The sequence below is a fragment of the Felis catus genome, chromosome A1, assembly GCF_018350175.1.
Source record: "Felis catus isolate Fca126 chromosome A1, F.catus_Fca126_mat1.0, whole genome shotgun sequence".
Classification (NCBI taxonomy): Eukaryota; Metazoa; Chordata; class Mammalia; order Carnivora; family Felidae; genus Felis; species Felis catus.
In genome coordinates this window covers 19,804,795-19,823,872 of record NC_058368.1, presented here as the reverse complement: position 1 = coordinate 19,823,872, position 19,078 = coordinate 19,804,795, and the positions used below count along the sequence as shown (strand labels likewise).

Here is a 19,078-nt window from a genome sequence, read left to right as displayed (position 1 = left end):
GCGCCTGCATGGCTCAGTTGGTTGAGCGTCCGACTTCAGCTCAGGTCGTGATCTCACAGCTTGTGAGTTCGAGCCCCACGTCAGGCTCTGTGCTGACAGCTCGGAGCCTGGATCCTGCTTCAGATTCTGTGCCTCCCTCTCTCTCTGCCCCAGCCCACTTGGATTCTGTCTCTGTCTCTCTCAAAAATAAGTAAACATTAAAAAAAATTTAAAAAATATATTAAGTGTTTATAATCTTTGAGCCAGCAATCTTTTCAACATGTACATTAATTCATATGTTTATACATGCAAAGGCATTTCTTGCTGTATTGTTACAATAGTAATATATAGAAGACAAATAGAATGTCCATTTAACAGGGAGTACATGAATAAAGTATGGCGTATTCATGTTTTGGAGTACTAGACAGCCACCAGAAAGAATAAATTAGAACCATGTGTTTTGCCCTGGAAAGATAGCTCTGATGTATTATAAACGAAAACAGCAAATTGTAAAGTAATGTCTATTGTGTGACCCTATGTTTGTGCAGTAAAACAAATAAAAAGCCCTATATGTATACGTATTTACATGTGTTGACATAAAGGTAAAAGAGAAAGAAAGATGTAAAAGGAGATACCAGACTATTAACTCTGGTTTCCTTAGAGGGATGAGATAGAAGGTGGAGATAATTACTGACTTTTTACTTATACATAACAGAGTTGTTTGATCTGTTACAGTGAACATTAAAAACAATTAGGTATGGGGAGAAATCAGAAGCTTTCCCACTAAAATCAGGTTTAAGGCAAGGATGACCCCCTCGCCATTCTTTTTCAGTGTTGTACTGGAAGTTCTAGCTGATGCAATAAGATAAGAAAAAGAAAATAAAAGATATACTGATTGGGAAGAAAAAAATAAAACTCTTTGTAGATGGCGTGATTGCCTATGTAGAAAAATCTAAGAAATGTTGACAAAAAAATTGACCAAAAAACCTCCTGGAACTAATAAACAATTATATTAAAGCTGCAGGATGCAAAGTTAATATATGAAGGTCAGTTGTTTATTATATACCGGTAATGAACAATGAGGGTCTTGGAATGGAATTTGAAATTAAAAACAGTACCATTTACATTGGCACCCCCCAAAATGAAATACTTTGGTATACATCTAACAAAATATGTACCAGGTCTATATGAGGTGAACCACAAAACTCTGATGAGTAAAATTTTTAAAAAACTGAAATAAATGGAGGGAGATCCATGTTTGCAGATAGGAAGACTCAATATTGTCAAGATGTCAGTTCTTCCCAACTTGATCCATCCATTCAGTGCAGTGCCAACCAAAATCCCAACAAGTTATTTTATAGATATCGACAAACGGATTCTAAAGTTTATATGGAGAGGAAAAAGACCCAGAATAGCCAGCACGATATTGGAGAAGAACAAAGTTGGGGGATTGACACTGCCTATCTTTAAGACTTACTGTACAGCTTCGTAATCAGGATAGTCAGTGTGGGTGGAAGGGCAGACAAATAGGTCAGTGGAGCAGAATAAAGATCTCAGAAATAGACCCTCATAAATAAAGTCAACTGAGGAGCAAAGGCAATACAATGGAGAAAAAAAGTATAGTCTTTTCAACAAATCTTGCTGGAACAACTGGATATCCACGTGTGAAAAACAGATAGAGACACAGACCTTATACCCTTTACAAAAACTAACTCAGAATAGATCACAGGCCCTAAATGCAAAATGCAAAACCGTAAAACTTGTGAAAGGTAACATAGGAGAAAGTTCAGATGACTTTGAATTTGGTGATGACTTTATTTTTTTTTTTTAATTTTTAATGTTTATTTATTTTTGAGAGAGACAGACAGAATGTGAGCAGGCATGGGCAGAGAGAGATGGAGACAGAATCTGAAGCAGGCTCCAGCCTCTGAGCTGTCAGTACAGAGCCTGATGCGGGGCTCTAACCCACGAGCTGTGAGATCATGACCTGAGTTGAAGTCAGACGCTCAACTGACTGAGCCACCCAGGCGCCCCTGGTGATGACTTTTCCGGTATTATGCCTTAGGTATGATCCATGAAAGCAAGAATTGATAAACTATGCTTCATTAAAATGAAACATTTCTTCGCTGCAAAACACACTGCCAAGGGAATAAAAAGACAAGCCACAGAATGGGAGAAAATATTTGCAGAAGATATGTTTGATAAAAGGAGTTATCCAAAATATATGAAGAATGAAAACTCAACAATAAGAGATGAACAATGAGCCAAAGGCCTTAACGGACACCTCACCAAAGAAGATCTACAGACGGCAAGGCGTATGAAAGATGCTCCACTTCCTGTGTCATCAGAGAAAGGCAAATTAAAATTAGATACCACCACAGCTGTTGGAGCGGCCACAATCCAGAGTACTGATAGCACCAAATGATTCCAACGATGTGGAACAGCAGGAGCTCTCCTGCATCGCTAATGGAAATGCACAATGGTACAGCCTCTTGGGAAAACAGTTTGGTCGTTCTTCTAAAACTAAACACACTCTTACCATACAGCCCAGCAATCCTTACTATTTATCCAAAGGAATGGAAGACTTACGTCCACACAAAAACCTGCACACGGATGTATATAGCAGCTTTATCGATGATTAACAAAATTTAGAGGCAACCAACATGTCCTTCTGTACATGAAAGGGTAAATAAACTGTGGTACAGCCAGTCAATGGAAGATTATTCAGGGCTAGAAAGAAATGAGCTATCAGGCCATAAAAACACACGGAGGAAACTTAAGTGCATACTACTCAGTAAAAGAAACCAATTTGAAAAGGCTGCATACTGTATGATTCAAACTGTATGACAGTCTGGAAAGGATGAATCTTTGGAGACTGTGAAAAGATCAGTGGTGCCAGGGATTGGGTGGGAAGAGAAAGGATGAATAGGCAGAGCACAGGGGATTTTTAGGGCAGTGGAAATAACTCAGCATGACACTAAAATAGTGGACACATGTCAGTATACATTTATCAAAAATCACAGGATTTACAATACTAAGAGTGAACCTTACGGCAGGGTTCACTGTGGACTTTGGATGGTGATAATGATGTGTCAATATAGATTCATCAGTTATCATAAATGTACCACTCTGGTGTAGGATGTTAATGGGGGAGCTGGAGTATGGAATGTTATTTGGAGCTGGAATGTTATTTGGAGGGGAGCAGGGAGTATGTGAGAAATCTCCATACCTTCCTCTCAATTTTGCTGTGAATTTACAAACGCTCTAAAAAAAGTATCTGAGAAAAAAGTTAGGATGATAGATATGTGGTCAGTTGAATGTAAAGAGGGGAAAATAGAAGGATGAATAAAACATTTTTTTTAATGTGTACTTCGTTGATCTACCGAGCTTTGGTTGGGCAAACCTAAGAAAATAATCTAAGCCACAGCCATACTTGCATATTGTATTGTTAGTGAGTGTTAATAGATAAAATCTTTTAAAAAGTCAATTTGACGGGGTGTCTGGGTGGCTGTCAGTTGAGCCTCCAATTCTTGATTTTGGCCGAAATCATGATCCCAGAGTTGTAGGATGGAGCCCCATGTAGGGCTCCACGCTGAACGTGGAGCCTGTTTAAGATTCTCTGTCGGGGCTCCTGGGCGGCTCAGTCAGTTAGGCGTCCAACTTTGGCTCAGGTCATGATCTCACAGTTGGTGGGTTCGAGCCCCGTGTTAGGCTCTGGGCTGACAGCTCAGAGCCTGGAGCCTGGTTCAGATTCTGTGTCTCCCTCTCTCTCTGCCCCTCCTGCACTCACACTCTTTCTCTCTCCCTCAAAAATAAACATTAAAAAAATAAAATAGGCTATTTCTTTGATCAAAAAAAAAAAAAATGAAAGAAGGCTGACAAAATCTCGCAAATTTTCTCCACGATTGTGTGTTGCTATTTTCATAAGAAAAACAAATGAACAAAAAATTAAGTTTACTGGCAATTGTAAAAATTGTAAAAAAAAAAAAAATTAAGTGAACTGGTAATTGTGTTGTGTATGCTAATTCTAATATGTTGATTCTAAATACAGATCTGCATCAAGTGGGTTTCATTTTATATCCTGCCTTGTTGCGAAAGGAATGGAGTTACCTTTGGCTCAAACTGGAGAACCATTTCAGTATAATCAAAGTAACACATGAGCTCTATGAACTTAGTAAACACTTGCCTAGATCATGATGGTCTTTAATAAATCTATTTAGTGTGTGTGTGTGAGGAAACTTGGGGCCCTCTAAAGCGGGAGGCTCAGGAGCAAGCTACTCTTGGTTGTGATGGAGGGCGGTTGAGAATTGCTGCGTAGATGTGTACCCACCTTCCTTACCCCCACCGTTAGCTTCTCATGGGAGAACGACTTTACTACTTAGCCTCCTCTCTTCCATTGTGAGTCTGACTCTTCAGAAATGAGAAATGAGTAGAGTGCTACTTCTTGAAGGAATAACTGATAGGAATTAAAAAGTGACAAGTTGAATAATGTTTTTACTTAGAAAATCATGGTGAAGAAAATCCATTTTGTAGCTAAACTTCTTAAGGAGGGATAGGGTAGAAAAGTGAACACTCAAAGGAATTTTGATACGTCCTGTATTCTGTCATATCTGTCACCTCATGCTTACCTTTGTGGCATCTATCACAAAGACAATAAAATAATATTTTCTTCTAAAAAGTTACACTGTATCGACTCAGTAAATACCCAGATAGCAATTAAGGAGTTTATACATCTGTCCGCCCACACACCTTTCTTTAAGTCATCAAGAGAAGATTCTGGAATCCTCCAAATGTTTTGAACAGATTCATTGTTCTGTTTCTAAGCTCAGACGAAGGCATCAATTTATTATTCTTTGCAGCTTTCCTTATGTTTGACAACTTACTCTTTAAGAGTATATGGGTATTTGCATTTGAAAGACTCAAAACCTGGCTGAGGCTTATAAACACTTGATTGGTTACATATAGGTCATTGTATATGTAGATGCTTAGGTGAAGTGTGTACACACACACACACACACACACACACACACTCACCCACTTGTGTTTTAGGTGTCCTCACAAAGAGTGTATTCAGTGTGTTGTATAGAAACTATTTTTGAGTAAATTTGATCTCCAGATTAATCTCGTCAGATTGGGGAGATGCCTTTCACGTATCTGTTTGATGGATATTTATTGATTTCTTACTGCACCAAGACACTGTGCCATGTACCATAGGGATATGGGCACGAATCAGATGCAGCCTTGAGAAGCTTGTTGTGAGGAAAAATAAGTTACTGATATTAGAAACAGAATCTTTAAAATACCCGATGTGTCTCTCTAGTACAAGATTGGCATCTCTTTGCTCACTGGCCAGAGCCCTGCAGATCTTCAGCTGTGGCACTATTGAGAGAAAAGTACTTGGAATCAGGGTAATCTTCAAAATTGACTAGTGTCAAGACTCTGAACTCGATCCAGTTTTCTTCTCACACATAAGTAAAAAAAAGAAAAAAAATGAACTTCAGCATTAAAAGATAACAGTTATAAGTACATTGGATCATAATTATGATTGCTACTTTTAAAGGCATACAAAAATGCTGAGTTGATTGGCAAAATACTGTTAGATGTCATTCTGTGCTTATGTTTCTTTATACCATCTAGTTTTATCGAAACATAATTATTCCCTTAAAGAATTTCTTTTTGCTTGATATTTTTCTTCTCTTTTGCAGGAATTTATTTTATCAGAAGATTATAACAAGATGACTCCTGTGAAAAACTATCAAGGTAGGAATGAGAGAGTGGTGTTTTTACCTAGACTTTGAAATGTTTCTTGATGGCTTCACTTTACAATATTCATGGGGAACAAAACAAAGCAATCCTTTGAGGTGAATATTGTCCTAGTCTTTAGGTTCCTCAAAAAATTAAAAATAGACCTACCCTATGACCCAGCAATAGCACTGCTAGGAATTTACCCAAGGGATACAGGAGTGCTGATGCATAGGGGCACTTGTACCCCAATGTTTATAGCAGCACTTGCAACAATAACCAAATTATAGAAAGACCCTAAATGTCCATCAACTGATGAATGGATAAAGAAATTGTGGTTTATATACACAATGGAATTCTACGTGGCAAGAGAAAGAATGAAATACGGCCTTTTGTAGCAACGTGGATGGAACTGGAGAGTGTTATTCTAAGTGAAATAAGTCATACAGAGAAAGACAGATACCGTATGTTTTCACTCTTATGTGGATCCTGAGAAACTTAACAGAAGACCATGGGGGAGGGGAAGGGGGAAAAAAAAGTTAGAGAGGGAGGGAGGCAAACCATAAGAGACTCTTTAAAACACTGAGAATAAACTGAGGGTTGATGGGGGGTGGGAGGGAGGGGAAAGTGGGTGATGGGCATTGAGGAGGGCACCTGTTGGGATGAGCACTGGGTGTTGTATGGAAACCAATCTGACAATAAATTTCATATTAAGAAAGAGGGAAAGAAGGGAAGGAAGGAAGGAAGGAAGGAAGGAAGGAAGGAAGGAAGGAAGGAAGGAAGGAAGGAAGGAAGGGAGAAAGAAAGAAAGAAAGAAAGAAAGAAAAGAAAGAAAGAAAGAAAGAAAGAAAGAAAGAAAGAAAGAAAGAAAGAAAGAAAGAGAAAGAGAGGCCTAATGAAATTGAATGACTTGAATGACTTGGCCTATGGTCCTATAGCTGGTAAAGTGCAGAGCCAGAGCAGGTCATTGTGATTCCAGAACCCCCAGCCTTTGTCCTTTGTCTCTACTACACCGCACTGCTGCAAAGCAGTGCAGCAGCATGGAGAGTGGGGCCAGTGTCAGGAGTGAGCTGTTTCACATGGGACTCATTTCTTTTTTGGCTAAATACTTTAAAAGGCTTAGAGGGTTCCTGTTGTCTAAGGGGAAGGAATTATGGCTTTATTGTGTCTTCAACATTGGCAGTATACCATAGGCTATGGCCAGAATATGGATCAGGAGCCATTTTCAGTAATGATTTATTTATCCAGACCAATAGTGTCATGGGATCAGAACATTAGAGGTGGATCTTTTAACACTTAGAGGTTATTTCATCCACACTTCCTGACTTCATTCATCCTGCATGATCATCCAGCCTCTCTTTTGATACCTCCAGAGACATACCTAGCAACCTGTCCTGATTTTATAAAATTCTAAGCGTTAAGTTCCTTATTTCTAGATTTTGAGCCAAAATTCATTTCCCTACGGATTTATTCTTTAATTTTTTTTCACATAGCACTTACCAAGTATTCACTGAATACCTAATGTGTTCCAGTAACTGAGGATTTTAATAGTGAATAAGACATGTATAGTACCTGCCTTCAAGCGTACCCTGGTCCCCTCCTCTCCTCCTTTTATCCCTTCTCTTTTTTAGCCTAAACATTTTACATTCTCCTTTACATGGTGGCCTGAATTTTTGTTCTTGAAAGAAGTTTTTTAGTTCTCTTGGTCACAGTTGTCTTGGGATATCATATTGTACCTTTGGGACCATTTAAAATGTGACACATTGTGGTAGGCAGCCTTTAAGATGGTTCCTAATGATCCTTGTCTCCTGGTATTCATGCCCTTGAGCATAGACTCCCCTTGAGCATAGACTAGACCTGAAATATGGCAAATGATAGATATCACTTCTAATATTAGGTGACAAAGAGACTAGTCCTTCTTGCTTGCCTTCTCCTGCTCTTGCTGGTTCTCGTGGAAGCCAGTTGCCATCTTGTGAGCTACTTTGTGGAGAAGTCTATGTGGTAAGGAACTAAGGGAGGCCACATCAACAGCTGGTAAGGAACTGAAGCCTTCAGTTAGTTCAACAGCCTGTGAGGAACTGAACCCAGTAGACACTTATATGAGAGAGCTTGGAAGCAGGTCCTCCCTCTGTCAGTCTTTCAGATGAGACTATAGCCCCATCCCATACCTTGATGTTATCCTGTGAGACATGTTTTAGCAGAGGTAGTACCAAGCTAGGCTGCACCAAGATTTCTGATCCACAGAAACTCCGAGATAAGAAACGTCTACTGTGTTAACCCACTAAGTTTTGGTGTAATGTGTTACACAATACATACATACCAATACATACAGATAACCAATACATACATGTAATGTGATAACCACAAAATGGTATTTCCTTGCTGTCCCGGTCCTGTTCTGCCGTAAAGGGTGAACTTTCTGATAGCCACTTTACACTGTGGGCTTTTGTGGAGCAGCTCAAATTCTTTAATGGTTCTCACTTCTGTTGGTACTAGGCTACGTCGCCTGTACTTGTGAAGCTATTGCTTTTTTGGGGAGGGGGGGAGGGAGTAGTTTTGTTTTGTTTTTAGCCTGAATGCTGGACTTCACATTCTGTTATTCATCATCTCATTTTATGTAGTCCATCATCTCAGCTTATCAAGATATTTTGAAATCCCAGTTGTCATTAAATCTTTTTTTAATGTAATGCTAAGCCCGTGAGAGAAACAAGAGGGAAAGTCCCACGTACCAGAAGCAAAGAAAAGAACGAAAACTTAAAGTGATAGTATACTGTACCTGACATGCAGCTGTCTTGGGGAGAAAAATAGAACTTCTAATAGCTTGAAGCTTTTGTATGAACATTCACTTAGGGGTGGAAGAGAAGGCCTAGGGCTTGCGTGAGATGGGAAATTGCAACTGATATTTACATATAAAATGATATATAGAGAGGGGGAAAAGGCTTCCGGATAAATGAAAATTGCAACCTAAAATTTTGGATTTAGAGTACAAATTTAAATCATACGTTGGTCCTGAGCCAACGGTGTCCTTGTGATACCTGCTAGAAATAAATTCAAAAGCTCTCTTCAGCAAGACAAGTCACACAAAGATCCTGCAGCAAAAACAAGCCCTGCTTAAGATATGTTCATAATAATAAAAATAAAATAATAGTTAAATAACAGTTAAATAACAGTTATTAACAAATAAAAGTTAAAATCCACTATGAGTAAATATTAACAGATATCAAAAGGGAGGTGAACTATAATTTTTTCAGGCATAAAAAAACAGAGAGAACTCACAGACCTGCACTAAAAGAAGGAAGTCCTTCAAAGGGAAGAAAATGATGCCAAAGGAAAATAGGGAATGAAGAACACACAAAAGAATGAAGAGCACCAAGCAGATCACTATGAGAGTTTTTCTTATTATTTACAGCTTGTCAAAAGATGACTTACTATTAAATAAAAATAATAACAAAGTAGCATGAGGATCATAACATGTGAAATTAAAATGTTTGACAACAGTAACACAAAAACCAAGAAGTGGGGAGAAATGGAAGTATACTATTGTAAGATTCTTATACTACACATGAGGTGATATAGAATCACTTGAAAGAAGACTGTAAGTTAAAGATGTATACTGCTGACCCTAAAGCAACCATAAAATAACAAATCAGAAAGTTACGACTAATAAGGCGACCAAGGAGATAAAATGGAATCATAAAAATCATTCTCAGTTCTCATTCTCATTCCCCTCCCTCCCCCCAAAAAAAGGAAGAAAAAGGAAAAAGAACATATGGGAAAATAGAAAACAAATAGCAAAGTGATAGAGTTAAACCTAACAGTTCTCAATAGTCATATTAAACGTGTGTGGTCTAAGGCCAATTAAAAGGCAGAGGCTGTCATATTGAGTGAAAAAAGGAGATCCTAAATATATACCGCCTAGGAGAAATGCACTTTAAATATAAAGACCTAAAGAAGTTACAAATAAAAGGATAGCAAAATATATACCATGCAAAGACTAGTCAAAAGAAGGTTGGAGTGCCTATGTTAATGTTAGTCGAAGTAGACTTAAGAGAGAAGAATATTACGAGGGATAAAAGATTGTATTACTAGAGGTTATTTCAAAATGACTAAGGGGTTAGTCCATCAGGAGGACATAACAATCCTGAATGTTTATGCGCTTAATAAACATAGCTTTGAAATACATGACGCAAAATCTGATGAAACTTCAAGAAGAGAAATAGACACATTCTCCGTTGTACTCAGAAATTTGAATATTCCTCTCTTAATAATTGATTGAATAGATCAATAATTGACAGAATAAGTAGGCAGAAAATCAATAAGGTATAAAAGGTTTGAATAGCACACAGCCAAATTACTCTCATTGATATCTGTAGAACATTCCATTCACCTAGAAGAGAAGATACATTATTTTCAACTGCGTACAGAACATTTATCAAGGTAGACTACATTCTGGGCCATAAAATGAGTCTCAATAAATTTGGGAGAATTCAGGTCATGCAAGATGAGTTCTCTGATCAAAATGGTATTGAAGCAGGAGTCAGTAACAGAAATATCTTTGGGAAATCCCCAAATATTAGGAAGCTAAATAACCATGGGTCATCTAAAATAATCCATGGATCAAAGAAGAAATCAGAATGGAAACAACATCAAAATTTATGGGATGCTGCTAAAGCAGTCCTTAAGGGGAAATTTATAGCACTAAACATCTATGTTAGAAGAGAAGAAAGGTCTCAAATCAGTGACCTTAGTTTCTACATCAAGAAACCAGAAAGAAAACAAATGGAAACATAAGCTATGCAGAAGATCATAGCAGAAGTTCATGAAATGGAAAACAGAAAATAGAGAAATATCAATAACACCAAAAGCTATTGTTTTTGCTTGTTTGTTGAGATGAATATAAGTGACAAACCTCTGCCAGACTTATCAGAAGAAAAAAAAAAAAAGAGAGAAGATGCAAGTTACCAATATCAGGAATAAGGGAAGTGAAACTATTAGAGATTGTAGGAATATTTAAGGTTAATAATGAATATTACGAACAACTTTATGCTAATAAATTTGACAACTTAAATGAACAAATCTTTGAAAGGTAAAAATGACAAAAGTTCCCTCAAGAAGAAATATAAAACCCTAATAGCCCTATATCTACTAAAAAGTCTACTTTATAATTAAAACCTTCCCACAGAGAAAACCCTAGGCTTTTTTTTTAATCAAACATTTAAGAAAGAAACAATACAAACTCTGCACAAACTTTCAGAAAAAGACTTTCCAACTGATTTTTGAAATCAGCATTACATGATACTAAAACTAGACAAAGACAGTACAAGAAAAGAAATATACAGGCTGGTGTTCTCCATGAAAACAGATGCAAAAAATCTAAATAAAATTTTAGCAAATCAAATTCAACAGTATAGGATAGTACATCATGACCAAGTGAGGATTATTCCAGTTTATATCCAGAAGAAATAGAAGCAGGAATTCAAACATTTGCATACCATTGTGCATAACAGTGTGATTTACAACAGCTAAAAAGTGGAAACAGACTAAATGGCCATGAATGGTGAATGGATAAACAAAATGTGGTATATCAGTAAGATGAACTATTATTTGGCCACAAAAAAGGATTGAAGTACTGATAAATGTACAACGTGGATGAACCTTGAAAACATGCTAAGTAAAAGAAACTAGATACAAAGGACCACACTTTTTGAACGCAGTCATATGAAATGTCAAAAATAGAGGAATCCATCGAGACAGAAAGTAATTAGTGGTTGCCAGGGATGGGGATAGGGGAAAGGGGAGTTGGGGGTTTGGGTTTCTTTTGGGGGTGATGGACACATTCTATAAATAGAACATTTTTTCATGATGATTGTACAACATTGTGAATATGTTGTACCACTGAATATTATATACTCTATATATAGAAACCACTGAATATTATATACTCTAAAATGTCTTAAATGATGAATTTTACCTCAACAAACATTAAAAGAAAAAAAAGCAGTGATACCAAAACCAAAGACAGTACAAGAAGGGAAAACTATAGACCAGTATCTCTCATGAACTTAGATGTTAAAATCCTTTTAAGAATTCTAGCAAATCCAACAATAGTTAGAAAGAATTACATACCCATGACCAAGGGGATATATTCTCGATATGCAAAGCTGGTTTAACATTTGAAAATTAGTGTAATCCATCACATCAAAAGTCTAAAGAAGTAAAATGATATGATCATATCAATTGGTGCAGACAAAGCCTTTGATAAACCCGGGCACTCATTCATGATAAAAACTCTGAGCAAACTACGAGTAGAGGCAAACTTCCTCACCCCAATAAAAAAGCGTCTACAAAGACCTACAGCTAACAGTGTACTTAATCATGAGAAACGAGATGCTTTCTCCCTATGATCAAAATCAAGGCAAGGATGTGGTCTCTCAGCATTCCTATTCAAAAAGTATAACTGGACTTCCAGCCTGGGTTTCTGAAGCTTAGTAATATGTATGTACCTTTGAAGGATTTCTTTTTGAATGAAAGAATTCTGTCACCTTAGAAGGAATATGTGCTCTGAGTTTTGGGGTTTGTTTTGTGTTTGGTGTTTTCAGTAGACCTAGGCAGCCTGAAAGAGAGAGAGAGAACCAACTATGGCAGAGAGCTGATGGTTTTAGCCTTAGTTTCATCACTCGTTGGTTGCACAGATTTGAGCAAGTGACTTGACCTTTTTGAGCCTCTGTCTCTTCCTCTCACAGAATGGCAGCCCAGAGGTTTTAAAGCCCCTTGTCTTCTGGGCTGCTGTCATCTCCTTGGACTTAGAAAGGGATGAGAAAAAGGGACACTCACTGGGGGCCACTTTCTCCCTGAAATAGACTTGTGAAACTTGGGCCATTAGAAAGTTCATTTTTAGGGGTGCCTGGGTGGCGCAGTCGGTTAAGCGTCCGACTTCAGCCAGGTCACGATCTCGCGGTCTGTGAGTTCGAGCCCCGCGTCAGGCTCTGGGCTGATGGCTCAGAGCCTGGAGCCTGTTTCCGATTCTGTGTCTCCCTCTCTCTCTGCCCCTCCCCCGTTCATGCTCTGTCTCTCTCTGTCCCAAAAATAAATAAACGTTGAAAAAAAAAAATTTAGAAAGTTCATTTTTATTCTGTCATTGGTGGACCTTGATTTAGACATCTGATGACAAGATCTTCAGGAGTTTCTCCAAGAAGTCATATCTTTTAAGTTAGAGACAACATTTTGATCTTGAGGGTGGCCGATACTCTGACAAGCAGGTATTTAGTGTAGAAGAAGTCATAGGGTTATTGCCTCTGTACCCCTGCCATGCCCTGTTAGATTCTCTATGTTTTAAGTATTGGATTTAAAAATACCAGGCATTTGGTGGAATGGCTGTCCTGTGGGTACTCTTTGTGGTAGCCATTGGTTTGGTGGCCATTCTGAAAGGGCCATCCTGCCAAGGCCAGGTTATGTCTGTAAAATGGGGAAACCACCCACCTTTGTAGGATCATTTCAGAGACTAAATGAAAGAACGTACAGTAAAACCTTAGTTTGTGAGCGTAGTTCGTTCCGGAAACATGCTTGTAATCCAAAACACTTGTATATTCGAAGTGAATTTTCCCATAGGAAGTAATAGAAACTCAGATGATTTGTTCCACACCCAAAAATAATCATATAAAATGATTACAGTACTGTAACATAATACAAAATAATAAAGCAAATACAAAATATAAAGAAAAACAGACAAATTAACCCACACTTCTCTTTGAAAACCTTTGTGGCTGGTGTGAGGGAGACGAGAGAGGAGGGTTATTGTGTAGGATGACTTTCACCATCACTAATGGAATCACTCCTGTCTATTGGCTCAATGGAATCTTCTTTTTGTGCAACTTTAACAAGGAACCTATCCAATGACACTTGATTTTGCCTCCTTTTGAGGATTTCACGGAAATGTGACATTGCATTGTCATTAAATAGATTCATCTCTCGTACTGCCTGATTTGGGTGGTGCTTTTCTACAAAATTTTGCACTGTTTTCCACATTTTACACATCTCCCTAATCTCATTTGAAGTGAGGGATTCCTCTACTTTTTTCTCCTTCTCTTCTGCAGATGAGATGCAGACGTAAACTTCTTATAAAGTATTTCAGTCTCAACCACTCGCATACCTTGTTCACACTTCTTGATGATTTCCTTCTTAACTTCTACCATAATCATCTTCTTACCGCTTTTGTTTTCAACCTTTTTCTGCATGGGGGCCATTGTATATGCTCACATGGATGTTGACTACAGTACAGTATTAATAAACTCTCGTCATATACTGTATTTAATGTAACTGGCAATAAGGCAGCAGAGGGAAGGGTCTATATCTGCAGGCAGCCTGACCTAGAATGAAGCAAAGCATTCCTAAGGTTACTCTTACATGGAAAAGCAAAGGACTATCCACAGGTGCTTCGAAGTGACAAAAAAAAAGTACCAGTTGTGGGCACCTTCCAGAATTCTAAAAAATCACTGATTTCTGCCAAACAATGGAGCCTGAGACTGAGCATCCATGCATGGGAGATGACCACCCACAATCTCTAAGCGAGAGAGACAGAGAGAGAGAGACAGAGAGAGAGAGACAGAGAGAGAGAGAGAGAGAGAAGAACCACTAAGAACCATTGGCTCAGTTGTGATCACGAGATGTTTAGCATCACATACTACTCGTATTGCAAGGCATCTCTTGTTTATCAAGTTAAAATTTACTAGAAACGTTTGCTTGTCTTGCAGAACACTTGCAGCACGAGTTACTCGCAATCCAAGTTTTTACTCTATTTAAGTGTTTGGCATTTGTTAGTAACTCAGAAATTGGCAGGTCGTGCTGTTCTTGCCAATAGAGCTGCATTGATCCATCCATACTAACTTTATTTTCATGATCGAAATGGAAAACTGATGTTTTCTCCATCACGTCATCACTTTCGTGATGGGTCTGCACTTTCCCACCAGACTGCCGGCTCCTGGGCACAGAGCCTAGGGCGGTCCGGGTTCCCGGATATCAATCTTTGGTTATTCCAGTCAGTTCTGTTCAGTGGCCATGGACCCCCTCTACCTCACCCTCTGGAATTGTATAAGAAGAAAGCAAATTTTTATTGATTTTATTCAATAATTGAGAAGCCGTGAGACCTTGGCCAAACTACTCGACTTCATTGTGCCTCAGTTTACCCACATGTAAAATAGGGAGATGGAGTAGATGACATGAACAGTTGCTTCTAACTGTGATGCAGTCATTCTGTGGCGGTGTTGCCTCTGTATAATGAGCAATCCTGGGAGATTCGCCCTCATTATCACATGTATGTGTACTTTGACATCAGGGATATTTCATTCTCTTTTACATGGCACTTGGGAATAATTCTGCCCTCCTTTCCAGCATCTGATTTCTTATAGAAAATTCATCTAGAACTTTGTTGTGGGTTTAAGAAGCCATACTTCATCAAAAGGAGAACAGTCATGTTCTTTACTTTTTTTAAGCTTACATAAACTCACCCTGGTGACTTTATCATAAGAATATCATCGCTAACACGTTCTATTGTTTTGTGGTCACATTGTGCCACTTTCTGGCATTCTCCAGCTAAGCAGCCCTAACTTAATGTCTGAGACAGATGGCCCAGACCCTTTGGTAATGGGGGTCTGGGTGGTAGGAAACTTTTGGTTGGTGTAGGTAGGAAAGAAAGAGAGCAATGGGAGGAAATGGATAGTTTGTACAAGACCGTCTAACAACTCAAGCATGCCCCTCCACAGTGGTGGGCCTGCGCTCCTGGTGAGAACCACCGTTCTGGTGTGTGTGCAATGGCTGTCATACTGTCCAGCCTACTCTGGGATGGGGAGAAGACAATGATGGGTCTCTGTGCACCATGCTTCCTCAGTCTCCTTTATGATGCTTCATGGGTTATTTTCGTATCTCTTGGTTTTTCAGCGCATCAGAGCAGAGTGACGATGATCCTGTTCGTCCTGGAGCTGGAGTGGGTGCTGAGCACTGGGCAGGACAAGCAATTTGCCTGGCACTGCTCCGAGAGTGGGCAGCGCCTGGGAGGGTATCGAACCAGTGCCGTGGCCTCGGGCCTGCAGTATCCTTTGCTGGACAAAAATCCCTTGGTTGGACCTTAGCTGTTGACTCCTTTCTTTCATGAAAAGCTTGGGTATGTGCAACTTGAAAGTTTTGCATTTGCTGCGTTGCCCTGCGGATTAAGATTCTCACTGACTTAACCAATATGCAAATCATCAAGGGTCCTCACGGAGGTGGATTAAAATGAGGTGATTTCCCCGCAAATAACAGGTCCTGCAGGGCAGGGTTGTGGAGTGACTATGACGCAGGTCTGACATCCAGACAGGACACGGCCCGGATTTAGGAGCCTCAGCTGTCAGAAAGGATTCTGGAACATGGAGATAAAACCATCACTGAAATACAGCCTTTTCCTTCTCTGCATACAGAAGTAATTTACACATAGATATTAAGGTTGTAAAGAACCACAGGATTCCTATTTATTGTTTTTAGATATTCATGGGGGAGCTACCATGCCAGGACCAGAGTGGGTTAGCTGGTATCTACACGGTAATGGTACAGACTTTATTCCAGGTACAAGACCCTTCCAGGGTATGTAGAGTGATACTAATTCTTATCTCCTGAGTCTCCAGGGCCCATGTGCTCAGCGTGAGTACCTGTAAATGCCGGGAAATCCCCATGTCTGGCTCACTGGGCTCCAGCAAGCACGGGCTTGATGAGTCTGAAGCCTGTGTGGGTGATGCTACCATGGAAGGAGTAAAGGGCCCCCGGCTTCTTAGTTTAAAAAGCAAAGCATCACTCTCCACCCTGTGACGAGTGAGGAGATAGATGGAAACAGATCACTTGTCAGCAAAAGCAGGAAGAAATAGTAAGACTTACTCTCAGATGTTCATCTCGTATTTATAAAATGCCTGGTCCGTGATTGTCAACAGTCTCACAGCGTAGTTTCTGTCTCCTCGCAGACGTGCCTCAGTAGCTGTATTTGGGTGTGTGTGGGGGGGGGGGGGCGGCTAATGTCACTCCTGTTTTTCTCTCTGATTTTCCTCACTGGAAGAGCAAGATGAAGAAACTAAGAATGGCCATGGAGGAAGGTTGTAAATGTGGCAGGTCACCAAGCAGGCCAGAAACAATGGTGATAAGGAACAGAAGGCAGGATCAACTCATCTTCGAGAGGGTGGTCCCACCTGTTAAGGAAAGAAAGTCTGAAGTTTGCTTTCTAAAGGCCAGTGGAGACGAGCATAATGCTTGAAATACGTGCACTCTTATGTCAGTAGATCTCTTACAGTGTTCGAATTGGAAAGGTCCTTAGAGGTCATCCTGGCCAACTCCTGGTTTTACAGGTGAAGCCCAGAAAGGGTCACGTGCCTTATCTGCAGACACCTGGCTAGTATGTCAGAAAATCACCAGAATGTGAGGCTCTGCCTTAGGCTGCTGTTTTGTTTGGTTTCTTCCCATCATACATTTGAGAACAGAATGAATAGCATCAGTGTAATTTGTTCTTAATATGCTGACTTTGGGACACCTGGGTGGCTCAGTCGGTTAAGCGTCCGACTTCAGCTCAGGTCATGATCTCATGGTTCATGGGTTCGAGCCCCACACTGGGCTCTGTGCTGACAGCTCAGAGCCTGGAGCCTGCTTTGGATTCTGTGTCTCCCTCTCTCTCTGCCTCTCCCCCACTCGTTCTCTCTCTCTCTCTCTCTCTCTCTCTCTCTCTCTCTCTCTGTCTCTCTCTGACTCTCAAAAATAAAATAAACATTAAAAAGAAATCTCTTTAAAAAAAAAATGCTGGCTTCTATCTCACTAGCCCAGCCTAGAGATACATCTTCTATATCACTTAACCAAGCCAAAAAATATAGAAAAAGTACAGATCTTGCCCTTAGGAAGTTGATTTTTTAAACTATTTGGAATTGAAAAACAAGACACAAATGCCCAGAATTAAAAGTCTCCTGACTGTGGCAGTCTTGGACTCTTCAGGCGTCTCCAGAAGCCATCCTCATTTTTCAGCTGTTTCCTTTAGCCACACCATGTGGCTTACTAAGCAAAAAACAAAACAAAACAAAACAAAAACACATATGATTTGATATCAGAAGACTTTGTATGTGTGTAAAAGCCTCTGGGTTCACTTCCCGAGGTAAATGACCATCTTGTCCAATCTTGCAGGTAGAGGGGAAATGCAGTACTACAGACAGACAGGTTCTTCCAGAAGATTCCCTCACCTCCACAGCTCTGCCTCGCTAGCTCCAATTTTGGAGCCACGGTGCCCGCCCTTGTTCCTGGGAACACATACATCCCTGAGATTTTTCCAGTGCTGCTCACTGATGGCATAACAGCACTGCTTTTGCCAAAGGGTCTCCTATAGGAAACTTGTGACTTTCCCAAGGCCGGAGGGTTTTTTCTAGGAGCTGCCTTGTGTACAGATTGTTAACAGTGTTAACATGCTCATACAGTGTTGGAGTTCACATTAAAATCCAGTTTTTAAACACATTTTTTTCATGGGAACCCTCCACCCCACCTCTTCCCTCTTCTTTCTTCCACCTTCCATACTTACAGTTTCTGAAGGGAAGGAAGGAGATCTGCTGAAACACCATAGAATGTTCGGAATAGTATCAGTACCCTGATTTCTCTGCCTAGTGGACCCCGGTGGCATATATAAGAAACTTCCCCAAAGTAACCTGTCTCCTAATTTTCACCTCAAAAAGTCACTTATCCAAGTCAGCAAGTGATAGAAGTCAGGTTGAATTCAGCCTTTTCTCTCTTCTTTCAGGCCTCATAGGGGAGATGTAATCGTGCAGTGAAAATAACCAAAATTCAAATTGAGAAATAAAGGAAGACAAAGAGACTGATGGCTCAAAAATTGAATGATCAGTTTCTGAATAACCTCCAATCTTTGGTTTCTTTGGCTAGAGATCTGAAGCTTCAAATATTAAGTGAGGTATAATACTAACAAGAATCAAAAGGAAGAGAGGAGAGAGGAAAGGAGAGGAAAAAGAAGAAAATATCTTACAGTTGTAGTCCCTGAGAGTTTTATAGTGCTTCTATATAACGTTACTTTGCTCACTCTCAAAACAATAATTAGAAGTAAAATCAAAAAGACTGAATTCTCAATTTTCACAGTGTAGAAACCAAGGCTCAGAAAGGTTAAGGACTTTCTCTAGGGGTGCCTGGGTGGCTCAGTTGGTTACGCGTCTGACTTCAACTTCGGCTCAGGTCACGATCTCATGGTTTGTGAGTTCGAGCCCCACGTCAGTCTCTGCACTGACGGTGTATGGAGATTGTTTCAGATCCTCACTCTCTCTAGCTCTCTGCCCCTCCCCCAGCTTGTGTTCTCTCTTTCTCT

The 19,078-nt window shown here is 39.7% G+C and overlaps 1 protein-coding gene across 2 annotated transcripts in view; it reads left to right on the top strand.

Moving 5' to 3' along the window:
• Window positions 1–19,078, top strand: part of WDFY2 (WD repeat and FYVE domain containing 2) — a 184,720-nt gene that overhangs the window by 118,860 nt on the left and 46,782 nt on the right. For both annotated transcript variants that reach the window (XM_045052567.1, XM_045052569.1), the window contains exons 4-5: window positions 5,685–5,739; window positions 15,655–15,805. In XM_045052567.1, coding sequence (XP_044908502.1) covers window positions 5,685–5,739; window positions 15,655–15,805 — 206 coding nt within the window. The remainder of the gene's footprint in view (window positions 1–5,684; window positions 5,740–15,654; window positions 15,806–19,078) is intronic.